General features: G+C 37.9%; 1 protein-coding gene across 1 annotated transcript in view; it reads right to left on the bottom strand.

Annotated features, from left to right (window-relative positions):
- herc1 (HECT and RLD domain containing E3 ubiquitin protein ligase family member 1) overlaps positions 1 to 22887 on the bottom strand; it is a 51962-nt gene extending 29075 nt beyond the window's left edge. The window contains exons 1-25 of the mRNA XM_051113922.1: positions 22665 to 22887; positions 18459 to 19402; positions 18269 to 18364; positions 15902 to 16096; positions 15511 to 15822; positions 15302 to 15398; positions 13104 to 13247; positions 12748 to 12875; positions 12458 to 12602; positions 11215 to 11386; positions 10476 to 10610; positions 9985 to 10150; positions 9772 to 9897; positions 9464 to 9676; positions 6540 to 6692; positions 6305 to 6437; positions 6025 to 6216; positions 5687 to 5902; positions 5396 to 5569; positions 4722 to 4833; positions 4507 to 4630; positions 3888 to 4080; positions 2187 to 2469; positions 1649 to 1769; positions 1494 to 1545 (exon numbers count right to left, since the gene is read on the bottom strand). Coding sequence (XP_050969879.1) covers positions 1494 to 1545; positions 1649 to 1769; positions 2187 to 2469; positions 3888 to 4080; positions 4507 to 4630; positions 4722 to 4833; positions 5396 to 5569; positions 5687 to 5902; positions 6025 to 6216; positions 6305 to 6437; positions 6540 to 6692; positions 9464 to 9676; positions 9772 to 9897; positions 9985 to 10150; positions 10476 to 10610; positions 11215 to 11386; positions 12458 to 12602; positions 12748 to 12875; positions 13104 to 13247; positions 15302 to 15398; positions 15511 to 15822; positions 15902 to 16096; positions 18269 to 18364; positions 18459 to 19373 — 4597 coding nt within the window. The 5' untranslated portion in view covers positions 19374 to 19402; positions 22665 to 22887. The remainder of the gene's footprint in view (positions 1 to 1493; positions 1546 to 1648; positions 1770 to 2186; positions 2470 to 3887; positions 4081 to 4506; positions 4631 to 4721; positions 4834 to 5395; positions 5570 to 5686; positions 5903 to 6024; positions 6217 to 6304; positions 6438 to 6539; positions 6693 to 9463; positions 9677 to 9771; positions 9898 to 9984; positions 10151 to 10475; positions 10611 to 11214; positions 11387 to 12457; positions 12603 to 12747; positions 12876 to 13103; positions 13248 to 15301; positions 15399 to 15510; positions 15823 to 15901; positions 16097 to 18268; positions 18365 to 18458; positions 19403 to 22664) is intronic.
- Positions 22888 to 23532: the final 645 nt, after the last annotated feature.

Raw genomic sequence — 23532 nt, 5'->3', positions numbered from 1 at the left:
TTAGACAAGTGAGTGGTTCTGACATAGTTTAGACATATCCTGGTTCTGAACAAATTTGTTCAAGAGTTTAGCTCCATACCTGCTCCAACACATTTGTCAACACAATTTTCTAGAGCTCAAAGACCTTCATTAACTGATTTAGGCGTGTTTTATGGGAGTTTTAGTTAAGTTTCAAATTCTTAACACATCAATGGATCACACTGATTTTCTAGAGCCCTATTAAATCCAAATTATTTTTAATTTATTTTAGTTTTAATTTATCTAAACGGTTTTATTGGTTAAATTGCATTTTATTAATCAAAAAGCATGTCTAATTAATTGAAATCATGAAACTTACACAATTTAACAGCAATTTATTAAGTGCAACAAAAACACTTTTTAAGGACCAATGAAATCTTTTTTTCTCCTCAAATTCTGTATTTTTTTCACATTTTCTATTAATTTTCTGCTAATTGTAATCATGTTAATGTTTCATTACATTTAAAAATGAAAAGCATCTGAAATTAATTGTTTTTACAATATATATATATATATATATATATATATGTGTGTGTATATATATATATATATATATGTGTGTGTGTATATATATATATATATATATATATATATATATATATACACACACATATATATACACACACATAAATTCTGGTAAATATTTTTTTCTTTTTAAATAATATTCTTTAAAAAATAATGTTTTAATAATAATTGTATAGGTAGTAGTAGCACTATCATGACATGAAGTAATATATTTTATAGGTATATATTTCTATTTTCTTTTTGCAGCTTAATATTCACAGATACTTGACATATCATGTTTTGATTTAAGTGTACTGACCTACTTTTGATTTATTTGTCCAAAATTTAGCAAATTACATGACATTCCGCATTATATTGTAAACTCCATTTTAATGATGGGAATCTGCAATCTTTTTTAGTCAGATTTTATCCATAGATTTTCCCTTAAAAATCAAGACTGGAAATGTAAGAAAATGATTCTGCAATGTGGAAAACGCAGACAGATTCGCAGAAACATTTTCTCACATTTCCAGTCCTGATTGTATAGGAAAATCTACAGAAAGTATATAAAAACGATAAAATCTGTATTGTATGATTTACAGGTGAGATGAAGGTTATGTACATGTGTGGTTGAACGGGAAAGACGGGTATTTGAGCTCTGTCATAAACTGCTCTTTTCTTGAGTGCAGGCCTGGACATGAATAAGGATAAGGAATAATGAATAAGTGTTATGCAAGTAGTATTTTATAGCAGACATTTGCTGTGGCACATTTTGGGCTTGGAGAATAAATCTGGCAACGCATGAAGAAGCTATAAAGAACCAGCAGGAACCCATTTAGCTACACAGAAAAAAAATAGACATTATATGAGTACACAGATAGACTCTTGCACAAATACACAGATTAACAGAGCAGTATAGTACAGTATATCCCACTGCTACAACCACAGTGTGTTGAAGGCGGGGCCATTACCTCTTTTTTTAGGAGTGAAAGCTAAATCCAGATCCACATTCCTCCTCACATTCTGAAACAGGTCAGACCGAGAGGTTACATAACTACAACTGATATAGCTATAAATCAAGCAATAAAGCAGATAAGACAGTGTGTGCATGTGTCACACATCTCACCAGTGAGTATCCCTCCTCATCAGACTCTGGCTGGGAGAGATCAGATTCACTCCTGGATTTTGTGAGTCTGTAGCTGGGACTGCTCTGGACGGACCGACTCTCTGCCGACAGGCTCTCACTCCTACACGCAAAATTAAAACAATAAATAAAATTTACACATCCTGTGAGTGGACATAACACATAATCAAGTCATTAAAATGTGATCTAAACATAAATTAAATGAAGCCCACTAATGAAGAACATATTTTTTATTTACTGAAATTATGTAATAGAATAACCGCTGCTTTTAATTGCAATTGGGTCAGCTTATAAAGGTTCTACAAAATTAGGGCAGGACACAAGGTCTCTTGCCACTTGATAATATGAAATCTAAAAAAGTAGGTCAGGCATTCCTGGGCAGGACTGGCAATGCTGGTTCAGACTGGAAAGGTAAACAAGTTCAGCAAGACCTTAAGGCTTCAATGATAAGAGCTACGATTCAAGTCATGCTTACACGTTTAATTAGCTAAATGTACTTTTTAACAATGATGCTACTCACCTCGTCATAAACCCGCCTCCGTCCTGGTTGGCACCCCCTGTCAGGGGTTGCTGATTGATATGCTGAGCGAGCGGCGTGCTGACGGCCAGCAGAAGCATAGCACAGCGGTGAATGACGGCATTGCATGCGGTGGTATAAAGATCCTGTCCCTCCTGAGGGGTCGTGCTGCTCCTGCGCTCCGGACCGGGCTGAGCCGGCTCTTCCTGTACACTCATGCTTCCGGTTCGATCTCGGTCCCTTCCTCGCGCTGCCTCCCGTGCTGATAGAAAACATTGAAAGATTTCTGTGTTCGCCAAGACATAAGACACAGAGCGGCCAGGTTAGGGAAGCAGCCACGAAGCCTGACGTTGTTAAAAAGTGCTTACGGCTGGATATTACACAATGGAATGTGTAACCACTGTATAATAACGACGGTTAAAGTTATTTATTAGGATACACTACCGTTCAAAAGTCAGTATGATTTTTTAAATTTTTTTTTTTAAAGAAATGAATACTTTTATTCAGAGAGGATGCATTAAACTAACGACTTTTTCAATTTAAAAAAATAAAACAAAGGATGTATATTTTAAATAAATGGTGTTCTTTTGAATTCATCAAAGAATCCTGAAAAAAAAAAAAAAGGTTTCCACAAAAATATTAAGCAGCACAACTGTTTAAGCATTGCAAGAATATATGCGACCCTGGACTACAAAATCAGTCATTAGGGTCCATATCAATTGAGATTTATACATCTGAAAAACTTAGCTGTTAAGAATAAATAAAAGAGTAATCAGTCTTTTTTTTTGGATCCATTGATGTAACTGAATATAAAACATTAGGTTTGACTGGTATGATTGATGTGTGGTTTGTTATGATATGACGTTATGTGGCCAAGATACAACTATTTGAAAAACTGGAATCTGAGGGTGCCAAAAAAAACAAAAAAAACGAATTATCGAGAAAATTGCCTTTAAAGTTGTCCAAATTAAGTTCTTAGCAATGCATATTACTAATCAAAATGTACGCTTTGATATATTTAAAGTAAAAATTTAAAAAATAACTAACAAACATAATCTTTACTTAATATCCTAATGATTTTTGACATAAAAGAAAAATGGATAATTTTGACCCATACAATATAAATATACCCGTGCTACTAAAAACTTGGTTTGAGGTCCAGGGTCACAAACAAGATTTAAAATACATTAAAATATACAACAGTTTTTTTTTAAATTGCAATAATATTTCACAATACTACTATTTTTACTGTTTTTTGATCAAATATATGTAGCCTTTGTGAGCAAAGGACAGTAAGAACATTTGAACGGTAGTGTATATAGTGTGGTGTGTGTTAGCACAATGCAATTCACACTATGTCAAACCAATTATTAATTATATCTTTAAAGTAATAAATACATTAAAATACTGTCATTATTTATTCACCCTCAAGTCATTCCAAACCTACAGTATGTGCAGCTATTTTTTATGGAGATTGACAGTCTTCCTTTTATTCCACTATCTCATTTGGTTTTGGAATAATAAGTTGGTAAATAATTCCCCGATGTTCATTTTTAGGTGTAATAATTAAGAATCTCAAAAAAGGAAAACTTCAAAGTACACAAAGTGTGTGTGAATGTGTGTGACAACTTTGCTCAAAGCCACCCAAAGCTTCAGCCAACATTAGCACCCACACATGCCCTTCACAAATATGTCAGAACTCACTTCCTGCGGTCATGACCTCATGCTCTCTTTCCTCCTCATCATCTTCCTGCTCCTGATGACCCTCTTCTCTTTCTCTCTCTCTTTCTCTGTCTCTGTCTCTGTCTCTCTCCTCCAGCTCAGCCTCCTCGTCTATAGTTCGGGTGAAAGAGTGTTCCTGTGGGTCCATCTCCACAGAGTCCACGTTATCAGAGATCTGCACACAAGAGGAGAAATGCCTTTACATATAATGGGGTCTAAAAGTCTGACCACATTAAAATTCTAGGATTTTTGTCCTCATATAACTTAACCCCCAAAAAGGTGTCTTTGGAACAACTTATAAAGTTTATTTGCAACCTTTTTAAAGCTTGAAACCCTTAGTCTCCTAGTGTACTACTTCAGTTTAATTTACTTCTTCATAGTATCTTCTTTTGGTTTCACAGAACAAAGAAAATAAAATTAAACAATGGAATTTTCATTTTTCGATTGAACCATACCTTACCAAAAAAAAAAAAAAGTCTGTGCCAGTTTGAGTGTTTTCGGTCATTAAAGCAAAAGGGGGACAAGCCAGATCCTACAATTTTTTTTTTTTAAACAAACTGTTCTGCCAATAATTATTTGTAATAAAATAAAAAAATCATACTCTGCGTTCTCGTGATGATGAGCGAGTCTGGATGAGCTCCATGTTCTTGCACGCCAAAAGGCGATTCCGCACTTTATACACACTGCGATAAACTTCTGCCAACAATTTACATGGCTGATACCTGTAGGAAGACAGAAAATGAGAAAGAAATTCTTTAGGAGTGCCCACAGTGTAGCATTCTCTGAAGTTATACGGGACATATTGCCATACCTCCCCTCTCTCCAGACGCCTGTCCCAGCAGCCCTGTGTGTTTCAGCAGGACGGCAAGTACAAAGCGGGACACTGTGTCTAATAGTGCCTCATTCGGCAGCGACGCACTGTCCCAATCTACACAAACACACACAAAAGTCTAAATGAACATGACACAAAGATGTCAGTTTGCACAAATATAGTTGATTTCACTCTGCTTTTAACCAATGACTTTATATAAAGTCCATTAACTGCACAGTTATGATAGTTTGCGCCTTAAAGATCTGGTTTATGTCTAGCTGTGACATAACAGAGGATATGAATGTCAGTTGCTTTTTACTGAACTGTAACCTCAAGGCAGTAATTATAGAAAAATATTTCACCCTATTAGAGGGATCAAAGCTTAATTATGTCAGAAATACAAATGGCTTTACTTAAAAGAAATTACAACTGACACAATATTCAAATCAGGTGCAATGAGACAAGACTTGTGTGTAGTGAGATTTTGGACCAGTGAGATTTCACTGTGGGTGGGGCTACCGAACACCACAGTCATAGAAACCATCATAAGGTTTACATAGGTTAATGTGTGACTTCTGAGACTATGCCAGATTTAGTACTTAGATAAAGCTAATCATCAGTGAATCATTTATAATACAGTTTCCATAATCCTCAATATATGTTGTTTTTGTGTTCCTACCCTTGCTGATGGCATAGTCCTGCATGTTTGTCCACAAGCTGTGTGTGGGCTCTTTAGTTGATCCAAGGGCCAAATCAACCAGCACGCTCATGTCAGCCTGCAACTGACAGTCAAACGGTCTTTGCTCCTCATTTCCACACAGTGCCACCTCCAGCAAAGAGCTGATACACACATCTGAAACACATGTGGCATTTTAGTTTTAAAATCAACACAAAATAGCATTTTTTACTTCTGTAACTCAATACATTTTAAAAGAACAAAGGAAATTTAATGCACAATGTGTGTGCATACCAAGCTGTGGTATATCAGTCTCCAGGCCGTTACTAAAAAGCGGTGTTTTGAGCCAATGGGTAGTGTGCTGTTCCTCTGGTGAGGGCGGGGCTCCCTGCAGCATTCCTCCAAGACAACGTCCCACCAGCAGCGCTACGGTACGCTCCAGATCCACCAACCACACCCAGCACTGTGCCGGTCCTGACACACATACTGGGTCAACCAGATCTGGTGTACCTACAGGAAGAAGGGTCAGGAAAAAGTTTATTAATACATATGTGTGTGTAGTGTATATGCACTGCAGTTTTAATAATTGAAACTTAAATTAGCAATTTATCATATGAATGTGAAAGTCTGACCATGTAGTGGCCACTGCAGCTCCTGTTCCTCCAGAGGTGTGGCGGCAGGCAGAAGTCTGTTGAGACGGTCCAGAGGGGGTAGCAGGTCTAAGAGGTAACTGAGCAATGGTCGTGCCACCCAAACAGGCAACAACAGCAAGGATGTCACAATCTGGCACAGCATACTGCCCGCTGCAGACATGTAGATCACATCTACCACAAGGAAGCACAGGCAAAATTAGCAGGTCCATTAGCATTTAGATAATAAGTTTAGCTTAAATGTGAGTGTACATTGATATACCTCGTAGCTTCTCACGCACGCTGCCATTCCCAGAGCTTTCTCTCAGAAGAGTTGCAGAGCGATTATAGATATCTGTGGCGTGAGGCAATAATAACTGCAGGTGTTTGTGGAGGAGCGCCACACTACTGGAGCCCTGAAAACACACAGATTAACACATGGAAGAAAGAATCAATAAAACGCATGATTTTCCAAGATGGAAATTTGTGTGTGGATATGTATTTAGTTGTGTATGTACCTCTGTAACACAATTAATATGGCAATAGGCCAGTAGTTGCTTCTGCAAAGAGCAGAGCAGCTCATGGAGGTGAGCTGGTTGGCTGCTATCAGATGAAGATGTTCCCTGCAAGATCTTATCACTGTTCTTCTCCAGTTCTCCAAATGCCTGGTCCTGTTATGTTAGCACACACATACACAGGAAAACAGGTTGAGAATATATTTAGAAGTGTATGATGCATTTACATTGTACGTGTAATACAAAGATATGATATGGTGACCTATATCCAATGTATCATCTTAAATCTGTTAAAACTTTACATGAACATTGTTTATATTTTTTAAACTGTTTATGCCATTGCTGTCAAAATATCCTAACAGGTTGACATTCACCGTAGCAAATTAAATAATGTTTTACCTGAATATACAGTGTATACATGTACAATATACAGTTGAAGTCAAAAGTTTACATACACCTTGCAGAATCTGAAAAAAGTTTATTATTTAACAGAATAAGAGGGTTCATACAAAATGCATGATATTTTTGATTTAGTGCCGACCTAAATAAGATATTTCACATTAGAGATGTTTACATGCAATATAATCCACAAAAGAAAATAGCAGTTGAATTTATAACAATGATCCCATAAGTTTTCACTCCGCAGCTCTTAATGCATTGTTTTTCATTCTGGAGCATCAGTGAGCATTTGAACCTTCTGTAATAGTTGCATATGAGTCCCTCAGTCGTCCTCAGTGACATCATACATTGTTGGAATAGGTTCAAATAAACAAAAATGCTGAAAAACCAAAGAATTTGTGGGACCTGAAGGATTTTTCTGAACAACAGCAAGCAATTTACCTGTTCAGGACAAACAAGGGACTCATGAACAACTCACTAAAAAAAAAATCTATCATGTGAAATATCTTATTCAGGTCAGTACTAATTAAAAAAATAAATAAATAAATAACGTGTTTTGTATAATCCCTCTTATTTTGGTAAAATAATGAACATTTTGCTGATTCTGGAAGGTGTATGTAAACTTTTGACTTCAACTGTATGTTTGGCAAAATAATGTCAAGAAAACTTATTTTCTTAAAGAAAACTTAAAACTTATTTAAAAATGTATTTTGAGTTGCCTTTGTAGGTTGCATGCAGAAACGGGCAAGTGTACTGACTCATAAACAAACAACTCTTATGAGGTGATTTGTTTAATGAATCACTGAAAAAATATTCAAAATCGAGAGTGACTGATATGAATCAGTCTGACAAATTCTTTACTGTATGAACTCCACGAAAGCGTTCACTTAACATTTGAGTCACTTACTAAACCGCAGGTTAGGGTTGTGCCGATAGACGATAGTATCGTGTATCGACGATAGTCAGAGATATCACCTGTTGCTGATGCCTTTGACGATAGCAAAACGATTATTATTATTATCCGTCAAAAATAGATTAGGCACCTAACTTTAGCCATACAGTGCAGAGAGCCGCTTCTGGGGCGCTTCAGAAACTTGCCGTGCGGTGGCTGGTATAAACACAAAGGCACAAATCACTGTGAGCGGGAGGGGGGTGTTTCGGGTGTGAAGCATGCAATCTGTGATTGAGTGCAGTTGCTGACCCTCGCTTTCTTATGCGCGCTGTTTTTCAAGTTTTACTTTCACTTTTGAAATCAATCCTGTTCAGCAAGAAGGGGAGAATATGGAAAAGGAGGGCACAGTAACTAGTTTTGGGGGGAATGGCCCCCTTCACGTCACAGATGTGTGTAGTGTAAATAAGGGGTAAGAAATGTATTCATCATACAGAGATGTAACTATTGTATTCACTTATGATACCGGAAGTGTTTTTTAAAGTGCATAAACTCACGCTAGGCTAGTCAGTGATGATTTTCTTTGATGACGTAGGCTAAATGTTCTTTGCTCCTTTTCTGTAGCTGCTTTTAGAATAACTAAGGAAATGTAAGCATTAGTAACTTACAATGTTTCTATTAAACTGTTATCATGTTAAACACAAATGAACGCATATTAAAAACATTAGGCTGCTTTTAGCCTTATGCTGGTGTTGGATCATTTGCCAGCAATGAAGCTAAGTAAGTAAATAATTAAATAAATTAGCACAATAATATGGTGTATCGGCGATCTCACAGGCTGACGATAGGACGCTATGAAAATTGAGCATATCGCCCAACACTACTGCAGGTTATCACTTTTATTGATGACAGTCTCAAAATGAAGCAGGCACTTTTTACATACTAAAGGTCTGTGAAACTTCTATTATTACTGACTAATTGTTTCAGTAAATGTCTGCAAAATACTTTGATTAAAATTCCTCAATGGTCGTGTAAAACGACACCCTTTTTACATTGTCAAAAAAAACGCTCTGTTCAGAGCGACCCGTTTTAGTGCATGTCCCTTTAAATGATAATGAGCTACTGTTCACCCCCTTCCTCCGTTTGGTGTGTTTTTGGTGGCACGTTACTATGAAAAACTGCATCCTCAGCGGCTCTCATGTCTGGAGAAAATTAAGACTTATGTTCTCTTTTACACTCAACTACAGAATACCTGCATTGGTTACGAGGCGTCGCTACAACTGCTCGAACGCGGAGAAAATGGCAGACAGCAGATAACTGGCTGAGGGTGGAAATATGCTAATATGGGACAATCCGTCAGCAGTCGTGGGGCCTAAGTAGTATGACGTTATACTGCTCAAAAAATAAAAAATGGCTTGATAATTGAGAATGTTTAGGTTTTTGGGCATTAAAAAAAAGAGAAAAAATGGATTTTTATCATTGTAGGGTGTTTGTGTTGACACACTGCTAAGACACATTTATATGCAGTGAATTTTGCATCCGATGTCCCCTTTAAAATGAGCGTGTAAATTACGATAAAGATAAAATAGCTGTCTGTCAGCGCAAACACTGCCTCAAGATCTTGATCTGCTGAACTGACCGTATAGAAGCCCAGGTTCCTGAGTAGAGTTTTCATTAGGATCTCTGCCAAGTGTGTGTCAGGATGTATATCAGAATGAGTGGCAGGCACATGCGTAGAGTCGGAGGGTAAAGCAGGAGGCTCAGACGTGTCTGGAGGACAGCTGTACCCCAGAAGAGATGCCACATGGGTGTGATCCTGCAGACTAGTAAGGATTATATCCAGCTGCATCCTCTGTTAAAGAAAAAACACACATACATATGACTGACAGATGCTTTTGTAAGTTAACTTAAACCGTCTGTTCTTTACAAACAGACACAAACTCGTACCTGTCCTTTGGAGAGGCTCTCCCAGCGGTCTGGTCCTTGAGGAAGGAGCGAGTGAAGTAGCTCCATTCTCTCTCTCAGAGGAGGCAGCAGCATCGTCGCTCCCACAGACAGAGTCTCGATGACAGCCTACAAAACGCAAACACTGATCAGAGAACAATGCAGACCACAGTAAACCATCACAAGTATGTGGGAAAAACACAAGTAAACACGGACCTCCTGGATTTCATCAGGCACTGACGCATCCATCAGTCTGAAAAGCAGATTGCGGAGTGGCCGCGCTTGTCGTCCCAAAATACTGGTGGCCACTCCACCCGCCAATGCTAGAGCCAGGTGATTCGACAAGAGCCGTAGACATAGTTTCAAGAAGTTATGATGCTCCCTGTTGGCCCAAAAACAAATTTACTCCCTTCATGGCGCAAGAACACACACACTTAACATTAATCACCTTCAGGATGGTTCAGAAAGAAAATCAATTGAAACTTGATCTCAACTAAACATTAGCAGCAGCATTAATTCTCTAGTGATATTTAATGCAATTAAAAAACAAAGCAGGCTTCACTTGTCTAAAGTCCTTAGTCAGGTTAGACGCCATACTGAACTGAATGCACTCTACTTCTATCCCTCACAGCCTCATTTTCATTCCTGCCAAAAATTAACTATGGTGCAACCCTGACTAAAGTCAGTGGTGGTGGCAGAATACACACTTGGAAGATGGGAAAGGCAGCGGTGGGATCTCGTTGTTGATACCATCACAGTATCGTTCCAGAAATGAGCGGAGGTGAGAGAAAGTGCTTTCTTCTAGGTCCACACAGTACGGCCTATGCCAGGCCACCACCTGCCTGTATACATACACATAAGATTAATAGCTTAGATATGAAAACGTTAAATTAATTAGAAGACAAAGGGGGAAAAAAAACAAAAAAAAAAACAACAACACTTTTTGCCATAGAAATCTCCAAACTTACATACTTACATAAAATATAAAACAATTTTTTTATAAAATATATTGTGTATATTTACATACAAGGTACAACAAATGTGACCCTAAATCACAAAACCAGTCATAGGGGTCCATTCTTTTAAAAGTGAGATTTATATCATCTGAATAAATGAGCTTTCCATTGAAAGTTAGGATAAATATTTGAGGGTGCAAAAAAAAATCCTTTAAAGTTGTCCAAATGCAGTTCTTAGCAATGCATAATACTAAACAAAAATTAGGTTCTGAAATATCTGCATTAGGAAATTAACAAAATATGTTCATGGAACATTATCTTTACTTAATATACTATACTAAATAAACTAAAGAAAAATCAATAATTTTGACCCAAACAATGTAATTTTGGCTACTGCAACAAATATACCCTGTGCTACCTAAGACTAGTGTGTGGTTCAGTCACAAATGTATGTTCTTCTTTTAAAAAAGGGTTCGACAAATTTGCTAACCTGTCTCTCGGGAGGGCAGTCCATGCCAGGCTGTGGGAGGTCCCAGCAGAGATCTGCTGAATGGCCACTCCATCTAAACCAATCACCTTCTTGGGTTTGGTGATGGGGCCAGTGGAATTCCCTTGACCGCACTGACCCATGGAGTTATTTCCCCAAGCATACACTTCATTGTCTGTAATAAAAACATCCACATGAAAAAGCAAAATGAAACGCTTTGTGTTTCATTTTACGAGTCACATTTCAGTCAGCGTTTTTGAAAAGCAGATGTGTTAGACTAGCATGTCCTACAAGAACATTTGACTGTTTCGCAATGAACGTGTACAGCACATGTTCTGTTTAAAAGTACACAGCGTCAAATTGTCTGTGACATCATGTGCGAGGCCCCCCTCGCTTCACCTTATCTGAGTCTGACTCAGCACATACCCTTCTGGTACTAATCTGACCCCACTCTCTCTACACTATCACAAACTACAGTTCACACAACCCTTACAGTACAACCCTAAGACTCGGTTATTTTAATTTAAAAAAATAATATTTAAATACTTTTTCATCTAAACGCTCATCTTGCCTTTCCCTTCCTGAACTCTGTGTATTCTGGTTCAAGACAGTTAGGGTATGTTGCAAAAACTCTGACCGTATTTTCTTCCTCAACTTCAAAAATCATTTCAAAATCATCCGACATCACTGCAGAAGTACCAACCCAGTCTTTGCAAAGTAAACATGCAAAGAAGATCAAACACCCTTAACAAAAACGGTAAAACAGCGATATAGGGTAATTTCAAAGTTGAGGGAGAACATGAGATGGGAGTTTTTCGACATACGCTGACTGTCATGAACCGGAACAAAAAGTCCAGGCAGAGGAAGACAAGACGAGCGTTTGGTATTAAAAAGTATATAAATTGTATTACTTTTATTAAAATAACCAATCGTTACGCTAGATAAGACCCTTCTTTCTCGGCTGGGATCGTTTACAACCACATTTGGGATCGTTTGAAGCCACATTTAAACTGCATTTTGGAAGCTCAAAATCAGGGCACCACAGAAGTCCATTATATGGAGAAAATGCTGAAAAAAAATTCTTTGAACAATTGGCATGCCATTAAACAATAGTACAATCCATTGAAAGCCCTGTACTTTTGTCCATTACAGTCTCATTTTCATGTCGTTACACTACCAACCACTTAAGCATACTGGATAAAGCCATAGTTTTGTGTACTCGATTCAATAAATTTGTAATACTTACCATGTGATAAAGCAAGGCAATGACTGTCTCCTATGGAGATGTCAACTACTCTGGTTGTGGCAAGTTCCTCGATCAGCTTTGGCCTTAGAGCAGTGGCCTCCGATGAACCACAGCCAAGACATGCACCACAGCCCCAGGCATAAACCTGCACAATAAATACATAGATGACAGTGTGTTTAATGAATATCCACTGCACTGAGACATTAGTAACACCATGAACTCAAAATTGCCCCTATTTTTGTAATCTATCATCAAAACATAATAACTTGTGGACTAGCAAAGTCTCATACCTGACCAGTAGAGGTGAGGGCCAAAGATGACTGGCTGCCAGCACATACTTTGCGTATGAACATTCCCTGGAGCGCCTCTACCACCTTGGGTTTATACACGCGATTGGTATCGCCATGACCCAGTTTCCCTGCAGATAAACAACAACTAAGGTGTAATTGTCTTCCATGAATCTTTATTATTACATAAACAGCAACTTCACAAACAATAAATACTAGATGTGTACAAAGTAGAGAAGGTAACTCAAGCACATCTAGATGCAGCTGCTGGCAAAGTGCATAGTGCGTGCCTGACACCACAAATACTACATGATCATGCCTCTTCAGAAGAACAAGGGGCATAGGTGAACTCAACTCACCATTGTCTCCACCTCCAAAGGACCAAACTGTACGTCCATCTTTAGACAGCGCAATGGTGTGGGAGCTTCCACAGGACACCTCGCCCACATTACTGATGTCTTTAACTAGTGTGGGAATGTTCCTACTGTTACTGTCGCCATGACCTACAAGTGCAGACGAATGTAATCAGTGTTACACAAACACACAAACGTCAACACAAAATGAAGCAAGATAAAATGTTATGTGCATAAGTTGAAGGGTTAGTTCACCCAAAAATGAAAATTCTGTCATTAATCATACACCCTCAAGTCGTTCCAAACCTGTAAGACCTTTGTTCATCTTCGGAACACAAATTAAGATATTTTTGATGAAATCCGGGAGCTCTCTGACCCTCCTTACACAGCAAGGGTACTACCATGATAGGCAAGAAACATGGTTAATGCATCGTGATACTCGATACCGAAAACGGCATCGGGGTGATGCAGAAGAGAAGAACCATTGAATAATGTCGTTATTTTTGTTTTCTTTGCACTCAAAAAAAATAATTCTCATTGCTTCATAAAATCATGGTTGAATCACTGTCACATGGACTATTTTAATGATCTCCTTACTACGTTTATGGAGGTCAGAAAGCTCTCGGATTTCATCAAAAATATCTTACTTTGTGTTCCGAAGATGAGTAAAGGTCCTATAAGTTTGGAACAACATGAGGGTGAGTAATTAATGACAGGATTTTCATTTTTGGGTGAGCTAACCCTTAAACAAATATTTATATATATTTTAATCACAATAACTATCTGAAAAGTGTTGGCATGTTAATGGATTTGACAATGTTAATGTATTTGGTCTTGGCAGACTAGGTCTCCTACACTCATTGACGCTGCAGAGCAAGTATGGACTTGCTCTGTATGAACTTGCCAATCTGTTGACATGCTGCTGTGAGCACATAAGATATGCTGCCACTGCATAAAAAGGAATACATAAATCCTTTAGCAGATCTAGACAGTTGGAGCTGGGGGAGGTGGAGGGCTGCCAACTGGAGGCCAATCCATTTATGCCACATAATAAATTGTGATTTTTTTAAAATGCAGATAAAAGAATAATATTGTAAAATTTGTAAAATATGTAAAAATTTGATCTAAAATTAGTTAGTTTAGATAATTAGTTTACTATTTTATTACATTTTAAAATGTATTTTTTTTCCTTTGCATTTTCAACAGCCATTATAGGGATAGTTCACCCAAAAATGAAAATTAGTCTATTATTTACTCACCCTCCAGGCATCCTAGGTGTATATGGTTTCCTTATTTCAGACGAATCCAATCGGAGTTATATTAAAAATTATCCTGCCACTTCCAAGCTTTAGAATGGCATAGGCGGGTGTTTATCTTCACCAGTCCAAAACAAGTCCAATAAAATGCATCCATCCATAATAAAAAAAAAAAGTGGATGCACTTTATTGGACTTGTTTTGGACTGATGAAGAGAAACACCCAACTATGCCATTCTAAAGCCTGGAAGTGCCAAGGTAATTTTTAATATAACTCCGATTGGATTCGTCTGAAAGATGGAAGTCATATACACCCAGAATGCTTGGAGGTTGAGTAAACAATGGGCTAATTTTCATTTTTGGATGAACTATCCCTTTAAAGCAGGGGTGTCAAACTCAGCTCCTGGAGGGTTGCAGCCCTGCAGAGTTTCGTTCCATCCTTGCTCCAACACACATACTATGCAGTTTTCAATTAAGCCTGAAGGACTTGATCAGTTGGATCAGGTGTGTTTAATTAGGGTTGCATCTAAACTCTGCAGGGCTGTGGCCCTCCAGGACCGGAGACACCCCTGAGGGTTTAAAGGTTTAAAGGTTAGTTCATTCAAAATTTAAAATTCTGTCATTAATTACTCACCGTAATGTTGTTCCAAACCCATAAGACCTTTGTTCATCTTCGGAACATAAATTAAGATACTTTTGTTTAAATCTGAGAGATTTCTGACCCTGTATCTATGCAGGGTAAGAAAGCTCTCGGATTTCATCAAAAATATCTTGATTTGTGTCCTGAAGATTAACAAAGGTCTAATGGTCTTGGAATGACATGAGGGTAAATAAGTAATGACAGAATTTTCATTTTTGGGTGAACTAACCCTTTAATGTTGAAATGGGCAGCTGTTTTTTTAATGAATATGTGTAATAAATATAATATAACATATAAACAATTATATACCTAATCTACCAAAGTCGCCCTCTCCCCAGGTGTAGAGCTCTCCATCCTCACTGACTGCAGCACTGTGTCTATACCCAGCTGAAACACAAACCACCACCTACAAACAAACACACACAAGCAGCACAAGACATTAATCATTTAAACACACAGATCCATTTTGAAAGTTCAAAACGATCAAGTGATGCATAACCACTGCATGAATTTAGTACCTTTCCTTGTAGAGGGCCCTGTATTAATTTAGGGTATTTCTGGGTAGAGCTGTTGCCGTGACCTAGTTTGCCATAATCTCCATCACCCCAGCTGAACACCTCTCCCTCGCTTGTGAAGGCTAACGTGTGGCCATCTGAGCCTTTGGATGATGAAACTTTTTTAATGGCACGGTGAGGTTCAAAGGTCAGCTTCTTAAGAGTGGATTGGTTGTTTGAGTCACCAAGTCCCAGGCGCCCATAGCTGCCCTTCCCACAAGCTCGGACTGAACCGTCAGAGGAGATGACGAACGTGCAGTACTGGCCAGCTTCAATCTGTAGACACGAGATGTGGTCATAAAGAGCGATACTAACACTGACACTGTATGAATAGTTAATATAAATTGCTTTCTACCGTTTGTGCATCACTGAAGCTGGGAGCGAGCTTGGGCTGGAGGATTTTTTCTTGAGTGCCCTCTACAAGCTGGTGGCTGCTGTTGCTGCCCCACACATAGACCTCACAGGTCTCAGATACCATGGCTGCCTCACCCGCCTGGATACTGTCTGGACTCGCACACGTTCTTGAGTAGTCTGAAGCCATGCGACAGACCTATCAGGAAAGCGATTTAAAACAAAACTAGAGTGTCAATCACATGTCCCAATTCTAAAAATCTGGTATGACATAGTCCTAATTTTCTGTTTTAGATACAGCAGGACTGATTTGTTGTACATCAAGTTATATAGCATGCATCTTAAATCAGCAGAAATTCTCTTTTAATTGTGCACAATGGCAGTTGAAACTGGTTTTACTGGATGACAAGTGTCAGAGGACAAATCACACACAGCACTAATAAAACCAAGGACAAGTACAAGGAAAATATACAAGTGAATTTCTTAACTGCTTCAAAGTCTGTACTGATACCCATTCATACATTAAGACCTATTCAATGAGAAAGGACTCTGGAATTACTTATAAACTTTTATTTTATTTTATCCCCAAACTGATTAGTAAAAGCATCAAAACTTCTTATGTACTGTTTTAGGTACAGGTGCATGCTCTCTTCATGGATGCACCAAGATTTAATAAGAACAAATAATTATCTGGCTCAAGGTGACCTTTAGTCCAATCTGAAGAAAGAGTTGGCTTATGGGGTATCATAAAAATCTGAAATCAATACTATTTAACAAAGAACTCCACTTCCAGAACAACAAATTACAAATAATTTACTCACCCCCTTGTCATCCAAGATGTTCATGTCTTTCTTTCTTCAGTCGTAAAGAAATTATGTTTTTTTAGAGGAAAACATTTCTGCATTTTTCTCCATATAATGGACTGATATGGTCCCCCAATTCTGAACTTCCAAAATGCTATATATATTTTAATAAAAAGAATACAATTTATATACTTTTTAATGCCAAACGCTCATCTTGTCTTACTCTGCTTGGACTGTTTTTGTTTCGGTTCATGACAGTTGTATGTTGAAAAACTCCCATCTCATGTTCTCCCTCAACTTCGAAATCATCCTATATCACTGTTTTACCTTTTTTGTTAAGGGTGTTTGACCTTCTTTGCATGTTCACGTCGTTTACAACCGCATTTGGGATCATTTGAAACCGCATTTAAACTGCATTTTGAAAGTTCAATCTGGGCACCATATCAGTCCATTATATGAAGAAAAATGCAGAAATGTTTTCCTCAAAAAACATCATTTAGTTACAACTGTTGAAAGAAAGACATGAACATGTTGGATGACAAAGGGGTGAGCACATTATATGTGAATCTTTGTTTTGGAAGTGAACTTCTCCTTTAAGAAATCTGCAAAGCATGTCAGCACAACCCTAACAAACCCCAACTATATAATATTGTGTCTAAACTGATTCACATTTATTTTTGGTCCAGATTTACATGTATTGTTGTAGTAATACTTTGAGCACTGGGAGAGCTGCCTTCCTTTCAAGGATGAGAGAATACACAGAAAATAACAAAGAGTCTTTTATGCTGACAAATTACATAATCAAATATTATAACTATTTCACTCTATTCTAGGTCATTAACAATTGGTCAATTGGACCTCTGAGAACTTGAATAAACTGAATGAGTAAATTCTTATAAAAAAGTCCAACATTTGAAACAAAACCTGGGTGATAACACTTAAATAATGTATAATTTTGTTTTCTTAACCTGATAAAGTCTCTGTATCATATTTGATACATACAATTTTACAGCCTCTACATCAGGGGTGCCCAACCTTGTTCCTGGAGATCTACCTTTCTGCAGAGTTTAGTTCCAACCCTGATCAAACACACCTGTCCGTAATTATCAAGCGCTCCTTCAGATCTACTCAAAAATTCTACTCAACTGTGTTCAACATAATAATAATAAATGTTCTTTAGCAGCAAATCAGAATATTAGAATGATTTCTGAAGGATCATGTGACTGAAGTAATGATGCTAAAAATTTAGCTTTGAAATCACAGGAATAAATTACATTGTTATATTAAAATAGAAAACAGTTATTTTAAATAGTAAAAACATTTCAAATTTGTACTGTTTTTTTCGGAACACTGAATCAAGTAAATGCAGGCTTGGTGAGCAGAAGAGACTTTTTTTTTTAAAAACATGAAAAAATTACTGTTCAAAAACCTTGTAACTTGGACTTGCAGTGTATATCAAAGTACCACACATTGTATTAACAGTTTTTTTACTGAGTGATTCATGTGTCAAAAGACAAGCCTCCGCTTCTCTATGTGACACACACAAATATATTTTTATGTGTATTTACCTCCTCAAACAGACAAAGTGCAGCCTCGTATAGGGAACAGAGACCATCAGGTGTGCGGGTCGGCTCCCTCCATTGGCTACGATCAGCAGATGAACCCTACAACATCAGACATTCAGTCATTTAACAAATCCAACACTATGTAAAATAATCACGTTAGTGTCTGTGTATGAGTGTTTTAGTGAACATATACCAGTGAACGCCTCATCTGCATCAGAATGTTCATGAAGCAGTCGTATCCCATCAGCCCCTCCTGGCTCTGCTCCAAGTCGCTGACACCGGCCGATGCAGCCAGGGCCATCTCAACCCACTCCAGCAGGTAGCGCAGTGACCCTCGTTGCGCTGCCAATCCCAGCAGCAGCTCACACGCCAGCCTCCTCCCCACCACATCGGCCCCTGAGTTCCGCATGGTCACTCCTTTCAGAAACGTGGTGACCTGGGCCAGGCAGTCCAAACCCATGGGTGGAATCTTGCTCTCGTTAGCCAAGGAGAGCGGTGGAAGAGAGCCAACCACTTCGATGGCTGTGGTGATGACATCATTGCAGAGGTTGATCCCTGGACCGGCCGGAGGAAGTGTCCAGCTCTGCCTGAGCAAAGCAAACAGCAAACTGAGTCCCGTTCGCACGCCCATCTCAATGAGGGCGTCTGTACTAGAGCGCGGCCGTTCGCTAACTGCTTGTAAGTCCGCAGAACCCAAAGTGTTTTCGGTCGAGTGCTGCTGCTGTTTGACCTTTCCCTTGTCATGGTATTTATTAGAAAGTGCATAAAAAACCCGCTGCAGCACTAGTAGACGTTTGCGTAGGGCAGTGGCGAAAGGCGAATCCGAGCACACCGTCTTGGCCAAAGCGAGCTGACTGGCCAGCAGCGCATCAAGATAATGCTCCTGTTCGTCGCTGGACAGACACTCTCGCTCAAAGTCCGGCAGCTGAGGGCCCTTCAGACATAGCACCTGCTGAGGGAGAAGAACCACCTCCTTATTGGCCAGCAGCTTGCCATATAGCAGAGCGACGCCTTCACGGGTGGAGATGGACTCGCTGTCCTCAGCGATCCAGGAGCTGTTGAGGTGCTCCAACCATTTTAGTTTTACTGGTGGGATCATCGCAGCCATGGTGCCACCTTACAGCTTCACCGTCACATCTGAGAAATAAAGAGGTACAATGAATCTAAGGATGCAGCAATGTTAATATTTGATACAGATGAGTCAAGGATTTTTATGTTAAATAATAAATGACAAATGGTCAATATTAACATTCCATACAATTTGTACAGACAGAGGTCATCTAAATGAAAATATAGGGAGAATGAGCATACACATAAATTATTAGGGGTTCAAGCACATAGCGCTGAAACCCTATTGTAATTGTTAGAATGGTCACGAATCGGCGATCTCCAAGTAAAACTCATTGTGCAGACCAAACCATAAGTCGCTTGAAACTTGGAGGGATGGTGGTGCTACAATGAACAAACATACAGATTTTCGGGCATTATGCATTTTTTTTGTCAAAAAAAAAAATACTTTTGTGAACTAGTCCTAGGTTTTTTGCCCAATCGTAACCAAACCTGTGCAGAAAGACTCAGATGGAGAGTGAATATCAATAATTATCAAAACAAAAATAAATAAATAAAGTTGAACTTTCGTCTCACCGTGGCAAAGGGATGCCAAAACGTTCAAAAAGGGCAGGGTCACTTTTAGTAATATGCCTATAACTCCTGAACGGAATGAGATATTGCATTTTTCAAGGGCGTAAACGATTGCACGTCGCACGGTTTTTCTCATTCTGGACAACTTTGCCTCTAGAACCACTGCTGTCAATCAAACCATTTGTTAATCGATTGAGATGATGTCAAAAACCTACTTTTGTAAACTAGTCTTAGATTTTTTTTTTTAAATCTTTTTTCTTAGATCTGGAAAAAAAAAACACTGCAGTGCAATTCTCTGGTCTCTCTAGACCAATAATTATCAAAAAAAAAAAAATGGAAATTTAATCTTTGGGAGGCTATAGCGGGGCCGTTTAGAAACGGGGCTTGTCCAAATATAACCAAAATTCTATAAAGCCTAAAGGAAAACTCAAAACTTCATGAAACCTGGTAAACACATGAAAAAGGTGATTCTAAACAAGCATACAAAGTTTTAACGAGATCAGACCACAGTTGGTGCTTTAACAGCTATAAATGTTAAAAAACCCAATATTTCTTACCCAGATATGACAAAAATGCTTTTTTTTTTAAATAAGTGATTTAGGTGGTTACAGGTTTGTCTTTTTCATATGTGCTTACATGCCTTAAAGCGATTACAGCCCCGGAATTCGCTATATTTATTTAGATATTACTCTATATATTATTATATGATATTACTGACATATTTATGACTCTACTGTTCAAAGGTTTGGGGTCAGTATGGTTTTTTTTCTCAATACTTTTATTCAACAAGGATGTATTAAACCGATCAAAAATGACTGTAAAGACATGTGGATAAAAAGATTTGCTGTTCTTCTGAACTTTCTATTCATCAAAGAAAAAAAAAGTACCCTGTTTCCATGAAAACATTATGCAGCTGTTTTCAGCATTTCTTAAAAAAAGCTTCTTGAGCATCACAACAGCATAATTGTACAAATTTTTTTTACAAATCTTACTGACTCCAAACTTTTGAATGGCGCTGTATATAAAATATGGACGGATACAGATCCATTATCAGTCAATAAACCAATATGGTACTGATAGATCTTGCATCCTAAAGTGAATCTTTCTAAACATTAACTGTCTCACACACATTACCAGAGAAATCACTTTTCCTTACTAAGCAACTGAAACAAAACGGTGCATTTCCTTTGTTTAAAATTGGTATAAAAGTTTAAAGAATACAATTTTAGATTATCTACCTCACATTCTGACACAACTATAACCAAAAATTAAAAACACAAAGTCATGATGAAATATGGATTCATCCTAAAACAAGTTCTGAGAACTGGACTTCAGAACTGACCTATCTAGAAAGATCATCAAGTACAGACGAGGCAGTGATGACACATACTTGTCAGTTTGCCAATCTATCTATCAAAGTCTGGAATCCGTACAGCAAAATGACAACCCTTTGGCTGCTCAGCCTGAACACACATGTATAAATGTAGGTCTTGAGTCATCCCATTGATTATTAACTTTTTATCAAGTCAGCAAACTTTCATAAGTAGGCCAGCGTTTGACTTTGCGGGTATGATTTTCTTCTTAAACTACTGTCTGCTGAATCTAATTATACATCTGTGTAAATATATAACACAAATAAAACAGACAAATATCTAATACAATACATGATAATTAAAGCATTAATTTTTTTAATATTTACCGCCTTAATCTTGTTCAAATCATTTCATAAGCCTATGATAACATGTAATAAATCCTATAATACTAAAGTACATGTTGCCAGTAGCTAAAACATTTGTTTGATTGAGACAGTATAAAAACAGCATTTTGATTACTGGCCACTACAGAAGGATTACAAGGAAACTAGTCGTATATTCCAATCTGAACCAGATCATCAGAATGAATAACAAACTAGCACATTTTTATAGGAAGTTACATTACATAATGCAACTCTTAAAGTTACAGGTTGTCAGATTATTTTAACCCATTCCTCGGCTCTACGCATTACCATATCTGGCTAACAAGCACTTTAATTGTCTGAAAATTAGGGTTATTTTCCACCCAGCTGTTTGCGTTGCAATGATTAACGGTGTTGGTGTTGACAATCTTGCGGTTTGCTTATTCATTCAGCTGGCTAACCCTTCTCACAACCAGCCTTACTTAAAATACGTCTTCCAGAAATATATGACTCCTTAAATATTTGTGCGAGACCTGCAGCATATTTGTTACAGATATTCAAAAGAAATGTCTTACTGTGTTCACGCCTGCAAGTGAAGCGGAACTTAAAGGCGTTAGCTTGTTAGCATAGCTAACAGAACAGTATACGCCAGCTAGCTAAGCTAATCCACTACACTGAAATTATTCACTTTACATTTTATGTTGTGTGTCAACACTGAATTATCACATTAATAGAGCCCCAAGTAAAATACCCAACTGTCTTGTGAGTTTCTAAACAGCACGGGTAAGTTAGCTTGTCGCATTAGCCCGGCTGTGGAGCTGCTTGTCTATGGTTGCCAGGCTGTGATCAACTCCCCTCCGCCACTTACTTCACATGAGTCAGCTCAGCTGCTGATATTTCACATTAAAATCATGCACCCAAACAAATATCTGCACAATGTACGAGGCATGCATTTGACACACAGGCTGTTACAATCACTGAAAATCAAGTTCAGAAGATTACACATAATGTCACATTTGAAATGGCTTGAACCTGTCGGCTGTTGTGATAATAGAGAACTGAAAAGGTGAGGCTGGAGCTTACCATAAACTGCCAAAGGCCTATTCAATGCATGAACGAAAGTGGCTTTCATGGTGATTAATGATCCCTCGGCACCTGTATGTGACAGTGCATGGCAGAAAAGGCTCGTAATCGCTGGGTTGAGGATCTGCTAAGGCTGAACAATTGAGAGTTGGGAGTGAGGAGAGCAGTGCTGCTCAATCCCTCACGACTCAGCTGCTGTGAAATAAGCAGCAGGCTCAGTGTTCAGTCCCTCCCTATCATTCATTACCCACTGCACAGAACAACAGCGCTCACAGCCCTGAGCGACGATACAAATGCAACCATACAATTATAGAATATATATATTCTTTAAATACATACAATACGCTAGAGAAGTCCGTTATCTGAAATGCTTTGAGATGCAACAGTATTCATACAGATAGTATTCAGCCAAATCAATATGCACTACGTTATAATGTATTTACTATTATATAGTATAATATTTATACACCATTATTGCATTTTATATTTCGATTAAGCTTTCGGTTTTTATATTTTCAGTTGATTTTCATTTTAGTTTACGTTTTTTATGTCCTTTTGTGAATTTTATTCTTTTTTAATATTTCAGTATTTTAATTTTAGTAATTGTAGTACTTCAATTCATTTCCATAGTATAATCCTAATTATTTCAGTTAGTTGCAAATCACATTTTTGAGCATTTTTAACTTCTAAGTTTTTTTTTTAAATGTATGTGTTATTTTAGCTATTTCAGCAATTATCGAAAACAGTTTAGTTTTCATTTAAGTATGCCTAGTAGTACGTCAAATGAAAATGTATTCAGACACAGTTTATTCGCTATAGTTTAGAAAAAGGTAATAAAATATGACAAGAAGTCAGAGTTAAACTGTGT

This window comes from Labeo rohita, chromosome 7, assembly GCF_022985175.1.
Source record: "Labeo rohita strain BAU-BD-2019 chromosome 7, IGBB_LRoh.1.0, whole genome shotgun sequence".
Classification (NCBI taxonomy): Eukaryota; Metazoa; Chordata; class Actinopteri; order Cypriniformes; family Cyprinidae; genus Labeo; species Labeo rohita.
Note: the sequence above shows the minus strand (reverse complement) of the source record. Positions and strands in the feature narration are given on the sequence as shown.